Source organism: Podarcis pityusensis (genome assembly GCF_964106645.2).
Source record: "Podarcis pityusensis genome assembly, chromosome: 7".
NCBI lineage: Eukaryota > Metazoa > Chordata > Lepidosauria > Squamata > Lacertidae > Podarcis > Podarcis pityusensis.
Genome location: NC_138031.1, coordinates 80633110 through 80651132, shown reverse-complemented (window position 1 = coordinate 80651132; position 18023 = coordinate 80633110). Strand labels below are relative to the sequence as shown.

Sequence of the window (18023 nt, the reverse complement as noted above, 5' to 3'; positions counted from 1 at the left end):
TTCCCCTCTAGCCTTCCACAGATGGGTACATAGCAGTTGTATTGCCAAAGTTTGAAGAAAGTAAAAGTATAACTCAGGGACTATTGACGAGGAAAGAATACGAAGATGTTTTGTCAAAACGCTTTAATTCCGTTTCTTGATAAGATGCACAGAATGAGAACTCATCATGTTACTAGCAGTCGCATGAACTGAGCGAGACTGCTTCCAGTATACCCCACAATAAAGTGACTTCTCCGCTTTCGTACTTAACGCGGAAAGGAGAACTGAATAAAAACGCTTTGAATTTCAAATAGCAACAGGTCTGAGAATTTGTTCTTTTTTCAGCGCAAGCAAGCAATTTTTTTAAAAAAAGCACTTTGAAGGTTCTTTTATTAACAAACTGTCAACTTAGTACTTAAATCTCCAGTGATATCAGTGGAACTTCAAGAGAACTTAATTTTGACTGTGGCATTTAAAGGGGGATTGCCAAAATACAACCGTGTTTCCAGTATCAACAGAAGTTTTGTTTACCTATAGTTTATCATTTCACCCTCTACTTTATGAAGTGAAGACTAAATCTTGACAGAAGGGCATCTATCTACCATTAACAAGTTTGTTATTTGGAAGAGTTTAATGTTGAAATGTACACCTGAGCGAGATATTGTGGATGGTAGCTAATGCAATAACTAGACACTCACTAGCTAATATGGCCTTTTCAGTCACATGGTAATTTAAGTAGGATGCTTAACCTTTCTCCTCACTTGCCCCTTTTCTACACAACCAGCTTTTTGCCTCCATTGAGAGTTTGGGATAGGACTGGCGTTGCAGAAGAAAAGAGGCAAGCAGGTGACAAGGACAGAAAATAGATGGCGGGGAAGCCCTTATTCCATACTTTGCACATCAGAGTAATGTGCAAAGTAATGAGTAATGAGATTGGGAATTCTCTTTTTGCCATTAAATGTCTAATTTTTATCCTAAGGTAAGAGAATAAAAAGGAGAAATTAACCACAGCCACATCAGTCATTGCCTAAGTTTCTCAGGTTTGCAGGACTCTAAATAGGGGTTGAATAATAGCGAGACTTCAGACCAGAGCACTTCAATAACTGCAGCAAACATACATACATACATCTCAAACAAGAATGAAGAATGTTTAGTTTCTACAAAACAAGTAATGCCCTCTTTGTAGTGACTGGTTTTAACAGCTACAACTTACTTCCAAGTGGAATTATATAACCTTTGTTAGCTACCTAAAACTGAGGGATAAAATTTTACACTTAAAGCTGCAGTCCTAAGCTCACTCACTAGGGAGGGAAATCTCCCTAAACTCCCTGGGAGATATTTCTGATAAAATAGCTTAGAGCATACGACACAAATTTTACTGACTGTGTGAGCGTACTATAAAAACAAACAAGACAAACACAAGCTCTTAACTAGTTGGCTTCATCAGAATTAACAAAAACCTTTATTTTTAGCTTTGTAAGTTGGTAAATTTGGTGGTGTTCTTTTTTTAAAAAAAATAGTGAGGTTTTCAGAAGGCTTTTATCCTTAAAGCTTTCTTGTAACTAACAAATGCTTTCAGAAGAAACAGCAGCTTGGAGACTTTGGGACCAAATCTTGCCCCTAAAGAGACTATGCCTGCCTCTTTCCCTTCCTCCTCTCAAGGTAAAAGTGGGACCTGTGGCAACAGAACCTGTTTGCAGGTCACTTTAGGAGGGAGGGGGATAGATTCTAGTCCCATCCGTTACTCCCTTTTCAAAAACACTCTTCCACAATACCTATTTTCAGACCAGGGTCCTTAGTGGTGACTGTTAAACAAACAACAAAATACCAGTATTTGTGTCCCCCCCGCCCCATGTAGCATATCAAAAGACTATCCAGTTCATGTGCATAAAGATCTATAGCAGCATCTTTGGGGTTGTAGAGTAAGACATTCATAAATGCACGGGATTACAAAAATAGCGGTACATATTAATAGTGAACAAAAACGTATTCATTTTACAAAAATATGCAGCCATTTAAAGCTGTGTGTTGCTTTTGTTAACTGCCAAGTACCATGACATCTATTAGATGTGAAAAGGTTACAAGAGCTTTTTTCTATCCTGGTTTCACCTTTCTCAAAAGAAAGCAATTAGGAGAGGCTTAGTGTACAAACTCTCATATGGAAATCTTTTTGTTCCCAAAAAGCACCTTAGAACGGTTTGTTCTCCAAAACACTGAGGTATGCTACGTGTTGTTCCAAGGATTTTATCCCAAAGGAGTCTGTTCTCCCAGCCAGGCCACCGCTTTCTCTTGCTACGGTCTGCAGGCCATTTTCTCTCCAGGGATGATGGGCTCTAAGATAGTCATTTCCTCCTCTGTGCTGCAATAAACGTAATTTATAAATACAAGTTGTTGCTCCATCCAGAAATGGGTTCATTTTGCCCTTGAAGCTGTCCCAGAAACTCCAGCGGGTGCAGAATACTGCAGCGAGACTCCTCATGGGGTCTCTGCCATGGGAGCATATTCACCCAGTGCTTTTCCAGCTGCACTGGCTCCCGGTGGAGTACAGGGTCAGATTTAAGGTGCTGGTTTTGACCTTTAAAGCCCTTCACGGCCTAGGACCCTCGTACCTACGGGACCGCCTCTCCCGGTATGCCCCACGGAGAGCCTCGAGGTCCATAAATAGCAACACCCTAGTGGTCCCAGGCCCTAAGGAAGTTAGATTGGCTTCAACCAGAGCCAGGGCCTTTTCAACTCTGGCTCCGGTCTGGTGGAACGCTCTGCCTCATGAGACCAGGGCCCTGCAGGATCTGATTTCTTTCCGCAGGGCCTGTAAGACAGAGTTGTTCCGCCTGGCCTGTGGCTTGGAGCCAATTTGATTCCCTCCCTCTCTTTCTTTTTTCCTCTCCTTCTCCTGCGATGAGGCTACATTTTAATATTTTAATGTTTCAATATTTTAATGTTGTATTTTAATTTTGTTTTTAAGTTGTAATCATTCAAGTTGTTTTTATTATTGCTTGTAAGCCGCTCTGAGCCCGGCCTTGGCTGGGGAGGGCGGGGTATAAATAAAAATTATTATTATTATTATTATTACATTTAGATGATGTGTGTATGCCAACTCACCTTTCTTAGTAACCTGCAGCTAAGTGGAAGAACTTGGGCCAGCAGATCGAGAATATACTTTGCTTTGTGAATGCACGCGTCCACCTAAACACAGAGTAAATCTGGGCATCACAAAAGAGTTCATGAAACGTCGCCTGTGAAAATTGCTTTCGCACTTTTATCAAACACATTTATTAGTGGCTCAAACTCCGCTACGATTTCTTCCCTCCACCGTCACCTTTTAAGGATAACGAGCGCAACCCAGGAGGAAGTTCTCCTGCACAAGCCTTAATTAAAGGAACAAGAATCAAATGAAGACACAATAGCACACTTGTATGGTCCCAAGTCTCTTAAGCTGCTCTCTTGCAGGATTGAATTCGATTGAAAGGCTTTAATCAAAGAACTAGCTGTCTGGCTTTCAAGCAATGAACCTGCTACATTTTTTCATAGAATCATAGAATCATAGAGTTGGAAGAGACCACAAGGGCCATCGAGTCCAACCCCCTGCCAAGCAGGAAACACCATCAGAGCACTCCTGACATATGGTTGTCAAGCCTCTGCTTAAAGACCTCCAAAGAAGGAGACTCCACCACACTCCTTGGCAGCAAATTCCACTGTCAAACAGCTCTTACTGTCAGGAAGTTCTTCCTAATGTTTAGGTGGAATCTTCTTTCTTGTAGTTTGGATCCATTGCTTCGTGTCCGCTTCTCTGGAGCAGCAGAAAACAACCTTTCTCCCTCCTCTATGTGACATCCTTTTATATATTTGAACATGGCTATCATATCACCCCTTAACCTCCTCTTCTCCAGGCTAAACATGCCCAGCTCCCTTAGCCGTTCCTCATAAGGCATCGTTTCCAGGCCTTGGACCATTTTGGTTGCCCTCCTCTGGACACGTTCCAGTTTGTCAGTTTCCTTCTTGAACTGTGGTGCCCAGAACTGGACACAGTACTCCAGGTGAGGTCTGACCAGAGCAGAATACAGTGGCACTATTACTTCCCTTGATCTAGATGCCTTAAAGGTGATCTTTGTATTGTTTTTGGAGAATCCTTAAAAAGGTAACCTCTCTCTTTTAAAAAATGCACAAATTTAAGACAGCCCACCATTTATTATTACTTTTGAGAAAGGAAAGCAGGCATCTTTGTTTTCTTTACGGTTGGGAAGCATGCAATATGCTGAATACTTTGTAGTGAGCTTAAACAGAAGACAATTCATGGTATCTGTGTTCCATTAGACATGCTTTTAAAACAGGCCTGAGCATACATTCTACAAAGTGCTGATGGCATAACAAGATTTGTGCTTGCTTTTTAAAAATCTGGGACCCCTATTTCTTTGTTGGAACAAGGAAACTTTTTGGAGCACCACATTTGTTTCCAGAAGACTTGTCTGGCTACGATTTGTTTTTAAGCGTCACCGTATAATTGTAAAGTGGCCTCCCAAGTTGAGACCTGGCTAATTTTAGCGACATAATAGCACCATACAACCTCTGCCTGCTCTATTCAACACACACAACTAAATAATATGTGTGATCCTCAACATTAGTCATACTCAAAGCAGGCTTACTGATTTCACTGAGTCTACTCTCAGCATGACTAACACTAGGTTTTCTTCCTTCGACTACAAACAAAGAGAAGATTGAAAAAGCAAGTTCATTTGGCAAAACTCTCTTTAAAATTTATTAAGAAGCTTACCTTTGTGAAAGTTGCAGTTTTACCCTGAACAGGGGTTTTGGCTGTTACCTGAAGCTGCTGATATGCAGGGACCATTTTGTCAATCTCCTGTAGAACCAATGGCTTGTCATCATCTTCCAGCTGAAACGAACACATAGATGCCTCTAAGATAGGAGAGCTAAACATGACGGAATTTAAGGGGAAAATGCTAGGAACCACGCATGGAAGCATCAAGAAGAGAAATTTTTAAACGCAACTTTTTTTTCATATTTGGAATTTGTACGGTACCTGATTAGAAAATGCAAGGAGAGCCGAGGCAAGCTTAAGTCCTTCTGCAGCAAAGGCCTACAACAGAAAGGGGGGGGGGGAGTTAAATGCAAACCTAAAAAACAGTCAACACAAGAGATGAGGGGAGGTCCTACTCTCAACAACAGGCCTGGAAACCTGTTGAACAAGTCAAATGCAGCTCAAAAGGAATACACTTTAAAATACTGTTGTTTAAGAGAGACAGCTCACTTAAAATAAATACACTGGTGTAAGAGTGTGTGTGTGTGTGTGTGTGTGTGTATTTAATAATACATCCACTGGCTGTCTGCAGTCCCCTCCCTTTTCCTTGTAGCCTATCCTGACCTGCAGACACGAAAAGACCTGCTCCAAGAGAGAAATGGAGGCACGGGTATATCCAGGATCACATGTCCATAGTTTGAACGATATATATATGGGAGGCAACACAGCAATATTCTTCCTGTCTCCCACCAGAATAAAACTGGGAGGAAAGATTAAAAATCAACTTGGGGGTGAATGAAGCAAGCCCCACTTCTCTTCTCCGCTCCAAAAATTACAATTAATACACAGTTCACATATACGGAAATCCTTTTTTAAAAAAAACAAAGAACCCTCAAGATACATACAAATGTACTTATCAGATTTCCCCCACCTCTAAATGATACCTAAGAGGAATAAGGTTTAGGGAAAATATTAACCTAGACAAAAAGTGCTATATTCATTAGGCAACCCAAAGGCCCCATGATTTAATTGCTCAGTGTTTTTGCTAACAGAACCTCACGTTGTTCCAGGAATTAATTAAAACATTTTGCTGACAGCATCTTGAAAGTAGTTTGCGATCTCTCTTTTGGTTGTTCATTACCTCTGACTGCTGAAATAAATCCTGAGTGGTTTTCAGCAGCCCTTCCCCTCTAAAGAAAAGAGAGAGAGAGAGAGAGAATAATGATAATAACAATTCCAACACACTAAAGACCGTTTAAAGAATCACAGAATCACAGAATCATAGAGTTGGAAGAGACCACAAGGGCCATCGAGTCCAACCCCCTGCCAAGCAGGAAACACCATCAGAGCACTCCTGACATATGGTTGTCAAGCCTCTGCTTAAAGACCTCCAAAGAAGGAGACTCCACCACACTCCTTGGCAGCAAATTCCACTGTCAAACAGCTCTTACTGTCAGGAAGTTCTTCCTAATGTTTAGGTGGAATCTTCTTTCTTGTAGTTTGGATCCATTGCTCCGTGTCCGCTTCTCTGGAGCAGCAGAAAACAACCTTTCTCCCTCCTCTATGTGACATCCTTTTATATATTTGAACATGGCTATCATATCACCCCTTAACCTCCTCTTCTCCAGGCTAAACATGCCCAGCTCCCTTAGCCGTTCCTCATAAGGCATCGTTTCCAGGCCTTGGACCATTTTGGTTGCCCTCCTCTGGACACGTTCCAGTTTGTCAGTGTCCTTCTTGAACTGTGGTGCCCAGAACTGGACACAGTACTCCAGGTGAGGTCTGACCAGAGCAGAATACAGTGGCACTATTACTTCCCTTGATCTAGATGCTATACTCCTATTGATGCAGCCCAGAATTACATTGGCTTTTTTAGCTGCCGCGTCACACTGTTGGCTCATGTCAAGTTTGTGGTCAACCAAGACTCCTAGATCCTTTTCACATGTACTGCTCTCAAGCCAGGTGTCACCCATCTTGTATTTGTGCCTCTCATTTTTTTTGCCCAAGTGCAATACTTTACATTTCTCCCTGTTAAAATTCATCTTGTTTGTTTTGGCCCAGTTCTCTAATCTGTCAAGGTCGTTTTGAAGTGTGATCCTGTCCTCTGGGGACAAAGCCCTGTGATTAGGGCTCTGGAGGGCTGGGGCAGAGAAGCTGAAGATTTTGTGCAGAGGTGGGCGACTTGTGGACCTCCAGGTGTTGGATTGCAACTCTCACTATTCCTGGCTGGGACTGATTGGAGTTGCAAGTCCGACAACTTCTGGAGTTGTCCAGAAAAGACTCTGCCAAGGAGAGAACAGCTCAGTCTCTCGGTTCTGCTCCAGACTTGGGCATCGCTTTGGCTGAAGATACAGTGATTTTTTTTATCAAAACATCCCTCGTGACATGAGAACGAGCTGTCTTTGCTGTAACTACATCAAGGTTACTTAACTTGAAGGTGCAAAGTAAGATTTCAACTAAGGGTGAAACATGGAAGGCCAGTGTAATGAGTTTTTTTTTAAATAAAAAAATAAGTTTTTCCTGTCTTGCTAGTGTTCAGAAGATGAAAGAGCAGTGACCTTAAAAATGCCAGCCAGACACTTCTCAGACTTTGCTGATGGCTGCCTTCCCCAGGATACAAAACCAAGTACACACAAGTGCAGATGGGGGGGGGGGGAGAGTCAGCAAGACAAGCTTTCTGGGATCTCTTTCAATGCTGCAGGGGCGGGGGGCAACTCTTAGATTATGGTTACCAGGCGTCCCCGTTTCCTGGGGATAGTCCCCGGCTTTACAAATCTGTCCCCGGACAAAATCCGTCCCCGGAATGTCCCTGAATTTATATTTTAAGTGTTGTCAATTTATTAGTAGGGAATGAATGCTGCGTGATTGGTTCAACAAACAAGACACATCATATGGGGACTTTGGGTGAGGCAAAATGGCGGGTGTCACGGCAGCGGGCAGCTCCTGAAGCCAGCCAGAGCCAACTGCACTACCAGGCTGGCTCCGGGCTGCTGAGACTGCCACTGCCGAGGGGGAACCGGGGACGCCCGGTGCGTCAACTGGAGGAACCGCTGACACACACACACACACACACACCCCGTGTGACCCAAATCGAGCTGGGAGTGAGTGTGTCCGGCCACCCGGCCAACTGCCCAGTGGCGCTCCAAGGCCAGTAAAAACCCCGGAGCTGACGCAGTGAGAAGGAGGAGAGGAGAAGGAAAAGGGAGACAGAGAAAGAGGAAGGAGAAAAAGAGGGGAGCCCTGACCTTGCTGTGCCCCTGCCGTTGCTGCCACTGAGGAGGAGGGCAAGGAAATGTGGCCGAGCCCAGGCCTGACCTGAGCCTACTCCATGGTGGCTAGGCTGAGGCCCAGAGGAAGGCCGCGCGACAGAGGAGACTACAGAAGAGAAGATATTACTTCTTTAATTTTTTTAATAATTTTTTTCCTCTTTTCAAAAAAAAAAAAAAAAAGTGTCCCCGGATTCTTTGAAAAAAACAAACTGGTAGCCTTAGATGCAACTCAGCAGCTCCACAACATCCCCTACAACATTGCAAGAGATCCTAGGACCCACCTGACAGGACTGCATGGTATTTCATTAATGCCCCTAAAGAGCTTCTGTCCTAGGCAGCCGTTTCTGCAGCCAGGTGGCACACGCTATACCTCAACACCAAAAAGCTGTAATGTATATATTTTTACACAGCATAATCACTGCACACGATGGCGCTTTTCAGGGCACTATGCTGAATATGCATCTGCTGCAAAAGGCACCACCGGTGCATTTAGCTCCCTTTGTCCCTTTATAGCATCAAAGTAGGGCTTGTGAAATATTATGACGTCCGCCATCCCCTTTTCCTGCCTGCCTGCCAGCATTGTGGAGAAAAAGAACATTATAATCTGAGTCAAGTTCTAGGAGCTTTCACTCAACGATACAAGGGAGAGGGGAAGGGAATACAGTGGCCATTTTCACGTTCAGCCGCATGTTTAGTGTAATTTCTTGTTTAGCCTTCAAAATTAACATGAGCAAAGAGAGGTCCCAGCCCCAAGGAAAATACAGTGTCAAGTTTGGCAAGGGGAGGGCAGAAAGACGAAGGCTAACGAGAATAGCTTCCTCAAACTGGTTCTCTTCAGAATATTCCTTCAAACCATGGTTTCTTCTTCAAACCATTCTCTCCTTAATATTCCTCCCTCCCTCCCTCCCTCCCTCCCTGACCCTTTTGTTTTTACCTTGTAAATAAGAACATAGAGTAGGCCATGCTAGACAGGCCTTGTCCATGCCGTACAATCTCGTTTTCAGGATCATCCCACTTCTCCATCTCAGAGTCGACGCGCGCTGTCAGTTTATGCAGTTCTAAGCCTAGTTTCCCAAGCTTCATTTGCTCCTGCAAGTGATAAAAGTTACTTCCTTTTTGCTTAATACACCATTCAGCTTCACAACTACTGTGCAGAAAAATTGCACTAGCGGATTAAGAAGTAGTAACTTACCTCACTATCAAGCCTGACTGGCTTTAAGGCTTTCATGTTTGCATTATGCTTCTGTTAAAAAAGAAACAAAAGGTTTACCGGATGGAATTTGCTTCCAGTGTTACTATTAATCCATCAAAGGGATGAAGAATGGAGTCAACAGGTGAATTCCCAAGAATGTGTGCTGTTTTTCAATAAAGCTCTTCCCTCCGACCCCAGACTCAAAATGATTGAATTCAGTGAAGGATTATGTTGTTGGGTCAGTGTTGGAATGAACCAACTGCTGTTCTCCTTTCACGGACTTCCTGCTTTTTAAAACCCCTTCCTTATGGGCTCACTGAACACAATAGAAGTGACCCATGGCTGTTGCTAAAATTTCAGATTTTTAAATATGTGAGTAAATTAGGCAGCTAGCACAAAACTGTCAACTCTGATTGGCAGTTCTCCAGGTTATGAAACAGTCTCCTATATCACCTGCAATTGCATACTGACTTCAGTAGGCAACGTCATGAACTGAACTACAGGGGTCTTAGGCCATGGGTAGGCAAACTAAGGCCCGGGGGCCAGATCCGGCCCAATCGCCTTCTAAATCTGGCCCACGGATGGTCCGGGAATGAGCGTGAGTAGAATGTGTGCTTTTATTTAAAATGCATCTCTGGGTTATTTGTGGGGCATAGGAATTCGTTCATTTCCCCCCAAAAAAATATTCTGGCCCCCTACAAGGTCCGAGGGACAGTGTACCAGCCCCCTGCTGAAAAAGTTTGCTGACCCCTGTCTTAGGCAAAGCACTGCAGTTGAGAAGATTACCCAACTTTCTTTTTTGTTTAGTTACCGCTGCTTCCTCAAAGAAAACTACCTTCTATAGCCAGGATGGCTATATGAGGTTTTCATCAACCCTCTGAAAGGGGGTGAAAGAAAACTAGATTTTTAAAAATTAAGAGTATGGTGGCAAATAAGGAGGAGGTATGTGGAATGGAGCAAATTAATTTTTAGTGTATGAAAAAAAGGTAAATGCAGCAACCCCACCAAAGTGAACTTACCCCCGGCCTGGGCAGCGACAGGTACACACGCTTCTCTCCTAAGAACAACACATTAAAATTTGTCATGTAGCTTTCACGCACACCTCAGACTTATTCTTTCATTTCTTTAGGCTTAAAAAAAAAAATCATTTTAAAGAAAAGAGCTACCTACCTCTAACAATTCCTCTTCATGGATTCTGCCATGGCTTTCAGTATATAAAAGGGAAATTCTGCTACTGCTTAAATTTGATTCTTTGAAGACCTGGCGCGTTGAGTAGGCGCCCTTACTTTTCGACAACAGTCTTTCTAAAATCTTCTAATACCTTTCTGAATGCCCAAGGAGAGGGAGGGAACTATTTCATGGGGCAAAGAACGCCCACATCACACAGGCAAGTGCATAAATGAGTTGGGAGTCTGCCTTTCTCCTGGTAATTTCTGATATACCATCTCAGCTATTTGTCTTTCCTGCCCTACACCAGTAGTTTTCAAGGAGGGGTGAGGTGGTTGTATGTCCACGGAAGCATTATTCAGAGGATTCTGATGGCACCTGGGTGGCCCAAAAAAGCTTGGCGTTCAAACCAGAAATGTTTAAACACACATCTAATTAACATCTGACCTGCTGTGAGTGTCACAGAATGGAGAGATCTGCTAGCAAAACCAACTGGATGTCATCCCCCAAGGTGATTAAGAAATAGTATTTGGAGTGGCGTTATCTGGGGAGTCACAATCTGTGTTAGCATGCTAGTAAAATAGCTAGTTATACTGGGAACCAGAAATGCTGTACAGTCGTACCTTGGTTCTCGAACGCCTTGTGACTCGAACGTTTTGGCTCACGAACCTGGAAGGAAGTGTTTCGGTTTGCGAACGTTCTTTGGAAGCCGAACGTCTGACATGGCTTCCGATTGAGTGCAGGAAGCTCCCGCAGCCAATCGGAATCCGCGCCTTCATTTTTTAACGTCGAGTGGACTTCCGTAATGGATTCCATTCGAGAACCAAGGTACGACTGTACTCCTTAAAAGTTTAGCCACCGACGTGGCTGAGACATGCTTTCCAGGAGGTGCTCTATTAGAGAGGAAGGTTTGGCATACAACCCTTCCACAGCACAGATAATCTCGTGTGCTACAAGCCCTCTGCACAAAGCCCATTCATGCCCACAAAAACGGAGAGGATCTGGAAGATCTGTGACATGATTATCAACATCTGTGCAACAGAACGGAGGGCAGGCAATGGAGCAAGTAAAGCAATTTGGTCTGCTGGACCAACCCATGTACAGAAGACTGGAGAGAATATCCCAGGCCATGCGATTCAGGTGTTGCTCTACTAGGTGGTAGATCTGCTCCACTTCCCAGTGGGGAGGAGTTGAGGTGGACCGCATGGCCACCCACTCCCTACCGGGGGCAGGGGACTTTGTCCCTCGTTGCCTGGGGGATCCCGGCCACATCAGAGCCCGGCCAGCCAACCCGCTGGCCGGGGGGCGTGGCCGGGTCCATTTAAATGGAGGAGCGAGCCAGAGGACTTCCTCTTTGGCTCACTTCCTCAATCACCCACCCTCCCTCCCTATTTGCAGCTTACGCACTGGCCTTGCTATGGACTTCGGTTGGTCGCCTTGGTTGTCCGAGGAGCCTGGTAGGAATTTTCCCACTTGGCAAATGGCCACTTCATTTTCGCCTACCCCGTAGCAATCACCACAACTTTGTTAGGGTTGCGGTTAGGCATTGTTTGACCTTGTGTGGGGGAGGTGAGGTGTGGCCATCACCTGCCCCTCCATGCTTAAGGGTTTTCCGTTAAAGGAATCCAGGGGTGTTGATCTTGTACGAAGCCCGGTTGGGGGGCTAAGGCCTTGACACCACCCCGACGGGAACACCAGGGGGTGCTTGAGTTGGTTCGCATTGACAGGACTCCCCCTACTGGTGGTTTACCCTTACTGGACTTCCTGCACAGAGGGCAGGAGTCAAATATAGTTGGGTCCACTCAGTGCCTAAGCCAATACCACTCACATTCTGTAATTCAATAAAGTTGTGGCCAAAATTTGCCCAATAACATAAACCTAATATCTGCATCCTTGTGTGAGTTATTTCCAACAAGGGGGTGGCTGAGGCATGGCCACTGTGGATGTCCAAAGATCAGTCCAGCTCAGTGTTCCAAGTACTTCATGGTGGCTTTGCTCACCCCTGGCTACTGTCAATCAAAGGATGAGAGTCCCTCAACATGGTATGAGGAAAGGGCAGAATGTCTGGCAAAGGGAAAGCAGAGTGGAAAGATGGAAGTGGCTGAGACAGAGGAGGAAGCTGAGAAACATTTCAACAGGGGTGGCGTCAGCCGAGGGAGTTGTGGAGTCGCTGCTGAAATAGAGCCCACGGCACTCCGGCTTCTCCCAGGAAGGAAAGAAAACACAAATCAGATTGGAGCCAAGCAGTTCGTTGTAAAAATACACTTGGTTTATTAGAAAGTGTCCAGCACATTTTGATTGCTCTTCAGTCTTTAACCATCACCAAAAAGCAGAGAGCGTTTGCCTCGCAGACATCAAAAACATACCTTTCCCATCACATCCCACACGTTGTAAAGTGACAGCTTAAAAATTTACATTACCGTAAAAAATATAAAGTTTGTAAATTAAGGGGCAGGTGGAGGGGACTAGCCCGCTAAACTTTCAGTCCACTTAGTATATAGGCTTAGCTATCTTCCTGACAAGAACAAACTGAAGTGTTAATTGCAACTTTAATTATTATCAAAAAAATTAAGGGATGTTTCCTCCTGTTATCTAGAATGCCACTATTGGGTTGTTGTTGTTCTCTAGCAATGGCGAAGGCAGGCTCAATTTTGTGATAAAAGAATTCAGAGAACACCCAGGAAGTTTATGTTGTATAAATCCACAGGGTGAAATATTTTGCTCTGTCACTGAGCATAAATTTGTTCTTTTTTTAAAAAACAAAATACACCAAGCCACAACAACCCAATTTAATATGCTGAATTGGAAACTAATGCCAGCTGCTGCTTTCAAGATAAAAGCCATATTGACCTGGTTAAACACATTCAATCCCATTAATCTGAATGGGAAAATTAAGACACGTGCTGAAAACCACCCTTAAGAAGTCAATGGGACTTAAAAGCGTTTCACTTTGGCAGTGCTATGTCCTCTGCTGTGTTTGAATCCAGCTTTTTCCTAGTGCTGACTTGCTGCAGCTTCCAACAAGGCCAGATAACGTTATTCATACTAAGTTTAAACTAAGAATCAGAGCTACGTTGTAGGTCCTAGCCACAACATAATTTGGCTGATAAACAAATACATGAAACAAACAATTCATAAGGAGGGAGAGGAAGGGTGTTACATTACATTCTTTCAAGACAAATTTGCTATGCAAGCCTAATTTAGGTCCTTACCCTGTGGTACTTATTAATTCTGCCACATGATATATAATCGACAGGCTCAATTCAGAGCATCATCTAAATCAGGGTTGGGTAGCAATGTTGTTGAGCAACAACTCCAACCATCACTGAGTTTTGGCCATGCTGGTGGGACTACAACATCATCTAGAGGACCACGGATCTAAACCATTTTTAAGATCAACTGTGGCCAAGCCTGTGTGAGCCTCAGATACAATCCCTCCTTTCCTAGGAGCAAGAAGAGGAGAGACAGAGAGAGAGAGAGAGAGATTCCATTTTCACTTTGGAGAAAAGCACCGTTCCCTGTTACTTTCAAACTCAGAAGGGTGTGCTATGGTCTAACCGCAGTTAGTTAAAACAAACCAGGACCAGTTGTGGTATTAGAAAGCAGTTTGTATGCATTAACTGGCTTTGACAACCCATACATATCAAAGAACTGTGGTTTGTCCTAAAGTGGGAACAGAAGCTTTCTCTCTCCATCTCTCGGAAATTATGTGGGCAGTGGGAATGAGCAAGACGAAGTCTCTTGCAGCTCATTCACAATAATCTGTGATTGGCTGAACCAGGTCCCTGTAGAATTTGTGAGATGGAAGTGCTGTAGGTTAATTTTCCTCCCTCAATATTTACACAATAAATTGGTTGTGTGGATTTTCTTTTAAGCATGTGACAACTTGTGGATGTTGCCAAATGGGGACACATACACACGACTCTATATTACCCTGCAAATACAGAGGGGAAGGGCATAAATCACGCCCAGGTTTAAGTTTTGAATTGAATTTTTCCTTGAATGCCAAGTAATCACTTTGCTCTGGTAGGAAAAGTCTAAATGTTGCAAATTGGTTTAGATTTCTACCCCTCTTCCCCATTCCCCTTGAGGACAAAATTTAGGCCATTTCATAAATGCACACAAAAATATAACTGCATAGTATGTAATATTTTCTAAGTTTGCTATGAAATTATAGCAAACATTCCATTGGCAATTTCATATAATATAATTTAAAGTGCAACAACATTGTACCAATATGGAAAGTTTAAGGGCATTTAGGCATTACTCACTCCTAAACTGGAGAGGTGTGCTTTGGGTTTAGAAAGAAAACTGATATTCTCTTCTTCTAGGGCAGGCATGGCCAAACTTGGCCCTCCAGCTGTTTCCCACCATCCCTAGCTAACAGGACCAGTGGTCAGGGATGATGGGAATTGTAGTCCCAAAACAGCTGGAGGGCTGAGTCTGGCCATGCCTGTTCTAGGGCAATGTGCATCTGAGTCAGCTGGGACAAATCAAATGCTTAGACCGGCTTCAAATTTTAAGCAAAAATTGTGCTTGTTACTGTTTCTGCCCACAGAAAACACATAAAGTATGAAATAGTCCCTATAGTCATGGGAAGCAGGATTTGACCGGTCACATTTTTCTTGTGTGTGCTCACTGCAGAGTTAGGAGACACAACATCTTGTCCTTTACACTTTGTGCCTCAGTCCATTAAGATTCAGACTGAAATTAATGGAACTTAAATATGACTATATTAACTTTCCCCACTGATTTCAGTGGAACCTCAACATGACCAATTCTCTCTCTGGATTGCAGCCATTGCGTTCGACATGGGGAAACACTACTCTGGATTTGATGAAGAGTCAATAATTCCAACAGAAATCTGATTCTATGAGTCGGAAATAGTTTCTTCCACCTAAAAGACAGAGATCATCAGGGGTGTTAAGTATCTAGCAATGCCTCTGCGGACTATGATTAGTCTTCTTGATGTGACTTCCAACAGTTTCAGAACTACAATGTTAGATCCCAACAGATGGAACCAAGGCAGCAAAAGGACAAAATAGAAGCTTGTCTCGAATGTGCTTCTGGTTCTTTTAAATATACTTCAGGAATAGAAATGAGAAAAAACAGGTGAAATAGGAACGCAATCTCCTGTTCACTATGCCATAGCCGAAGAGCACTCACTCATATTCCTCAAGCCATTTCTTTTTCTTTTGTAAATATCTATTTGATCCAACGGCCCACCATGGGACAAACAGGAATAGATACCCATTTAAGAAGGATCGGGGGAAACTGCTCCCATTGTTAACAAGCAAAGCATGCATAATGACAAATGGCTGTTTTGCAGCACTAGCCAGCCAGATTGGGTAATGCACAGTTCTTCTTTCAAACCAAACTTCCAAGCAGGGCATCAAAGTGTCCTCCTGCCTGGATAGGGTCAATCATTATGCTAAGGATGCAAGAGAGCTCTGCTGTAGAGAACTTGACTGGGAGCTTCGGAAAAGGGCTCTTTGCACAAAGGGAATAATTTTGGCAGGCTGCAACTGCTTGTCCTGCAACTGTAAAGGAAAAGGTAAAGGGACCCCTGACCAATAGGTCCAGTCGTGACCGACTCTGGGGTTGCAGCGCTCATCTCACTTTACAGGCCGAGGGAGCCGGCGTACAGCTTCCGGGTCATGTGGCCAGCATGACTAAGCCGCTTCTGGCGAACCACAGCAGCGCACAGAAACGCCGTTTACCTTCCCGCTGCAGTGGTACCTATTTATCTACTTGCACTTTGACGTGCTATCGAACTGCTAGGTTGGCAGGAGCAGGGACTGAACAACAGGAGCTCACCCCGTCGCGGGGATTCGAACCACCGACCTTCTGATCGGCAAGTCCTAGGCTCTGTGGTTTAACCCACTGCGCCACCCGCGTCCCTTCCTGCAGCTGTAGTGCTGCAGAAAAGCTGTGCTTGCTGAAATTCTTCTTCTACAGAACTGCTAAGGCATCCTGCCCTACAGCAACCTAGGAGGAAGACTACTTGTATATGTCACATGGGTGAAGGCTGATGCAGTATTGAAGCAGGAGCTACAATTATCCAATTGCTGTGAACTCTGTTTCTATATGGCTTCTGCTTCCAGCCACACTTCACAGTTCCTATACCTTCACAGGTATACAAGTCCAAGATAGTCAGGACCAGTGCTTTTTTCCCTTCTTCTTAAAAATGTTTAGGGGTACTCTCATTTTGACTCAAGAAAACCACCATTTTGTAGTTCAAATTGGGAAAAATAAATACAGTAAATGGACAAAAGTAAAAAGATTCACAAAAGGGACGCGGGTGGCGCTGTGGGTTAAAACCACAGAGCGTAGGACTTGCCGATCAGAAGGTCGGCGGTTCGAATCCCCGCGACGGGGTGAGCTCCCGTTGCTCGGTCCCTGCTCCTGCCAACCTAGCAGTTCAAAAGCACATCAAGTGCAAGTAGATACATAGGTACCGCTCAGGCAGGAAGGTAAACGGCGTTTCTGTGTGCTGCTCTGGTTCGCCAGAAGTGGCTTAGTCATGCTGGCCACATGACCCGCAAGCTGTACGCCGGCTCCCTCGGCCAATAAAGTGAGATGAGCACCGCAACCCCAGAGTCGGCCACGACTGGACCTAATGGTCAGGGGTCCGTTTACCTTTACCTTACAAAGATTCACAAAATGTTTAGGCGTATTCCTCCTCCCAGAAAAAAAAGCACTGGTTAGGACACTTGTAGATCTTGGCTCTCCTAGCAGAAATGCAATAGGAAACTGGGGAGGATAAAAGGCTAAACACAGACTTCCCCTTTGGCACTCTGCAGTAAAAGCTACCATTGTATGTCGGGTTTTGCTCTAATATCGAACCTAATTTCTTTGCCCTGAGTTTTCCATAAAATGCACAACTGAATCAATACATCAAATGCTACAATTCTATAAAATGAAGTGTGGCACAATTCAGTGGGGTGGTGGTGAAACCCTCCCTAAAACTGAAAAGCTGGAATTAAACTTATCTGAAGAAAATTAAAATTATGCTTAGAAATGAGAAGTCTCTTGATAAATTAACACCGAACAACGCCTCGGGCAAGACATTAAGAGAGAGATTTGCTCTTTCACAGTTTCTTTTCTACATGCCATACAAATACCAGGTGACTTACCCACCACAGAAAATAGGCCAAAAGTTGCGTAGAGTCATCAGAGAGATTCCATCCAAGCAGAAAGGATAGCAGTTTAAAAATCAAATAGCTACATTCACTACATTGTGGAGCGAGAAGTATGAGAGCAGACAGTACAGAAATAAAAGGGTGTTTCTTTTGCAAGAACACTGGACAGTTTAGGTCAGACAGAAAGAAAGGCGTCTCTTTACAACCCCCTCACAAAAAAAATATAAATGTTTCCATTGTTTTGTATTACTAAGCATTTCCTGAAATTAAGGCTTGAAAGTGTATTGCTGCATCTCCATAAAGAGCAAAACCTATAAAGTACTCTCACTATATAACATTTATCCCTCTAAAATAGTGGTTTTCAAACTATAATACCCGGGAGCTCTTTTAAAGGTTTATCAGGGCTCCTCAGTGTTGGACAAGCTACTTTAAAAAGCCTTCCTTGCAACGCGCAGCCTTGGGAGAAACTGCAGGGTACATCATACAATATAACCCCAATTAACAGGGAGCAACTGCTA

General features: G+C 43.8%; 2 protein-coding genes across 5 annotated transcripts in view; one reads left to right on the top strand and one right to left on the bottom strand.

Moving 5' to 3' along the window:
* Nucleotides 1–296, top strand: part of ABITRAM (actin binding transcription modulator) — a 113173-nt gene extending 112877 nt beyond the window's left edge. For both annotated transcript variants that reach the window (XM_081015064.1, XM_081015065.1), the window contains exon 6: nucleotides 12–296. In XM_081015064.1, coding sequence (XP_080871190.1) covers nucleotides 12–140 — 129 coding nt within the window. In that variant the 3' untranslated portion in view covers nucleotides 141–296. The remainder of the gene's footprint in view (nucleotides 1–11) is intronic.
* Nucleotides 109–18023, bottom strand: part of CTNNAL1 (catenin alpha like 1) — a 61034-nt gene continuing 43119 nt past the window's right edge. The window contains exons 12-20 of one of the 3 annotated variants that reach the window (XR_013988913.1): nucleotides 10216–10253; nucleotides 9197–9247; nucleotides 8939–9093; nucleotides 5877–5925; nucleotides 5018–5074; nucleotides 4751–4870; nucleotides 3082–3165; nucleotides 1411–2338; nucleotides 109–1374 (exon numbers count right to left, since the gene is read on the bottom strand). Coding sequence is in view for 2 of the 3 variants with exons in the window: in XM_081014714.1 (XP_080870840.1) it covers nucleotides 2168–2338; nucleotides 3082–3165; nucleotides 4751–4870; nucleotides 5018–5074; nucleotides 5877–5925; nucleotides 8939–9093; nucleotides 9197–9247; nucleotides 10216–10253 (725 nt within the window). In the remaining variant the exon portion in view is untranslated. Of the gene's footprint in view, nucleotides 2339–3081; nucleotides 3166–4750; nucleotides 4871–5017; nucleotides 5075–5876; nucleotides 5926–8938; nucleotides 9094–9196; nucleotides 9248–10215; nucleotides 10254–18023 lie in introns of all 3 variants that reach the window. The other 2 variants (XM_081014714.1, XM_081014715.1) reach the window with 2 other exon arrangements.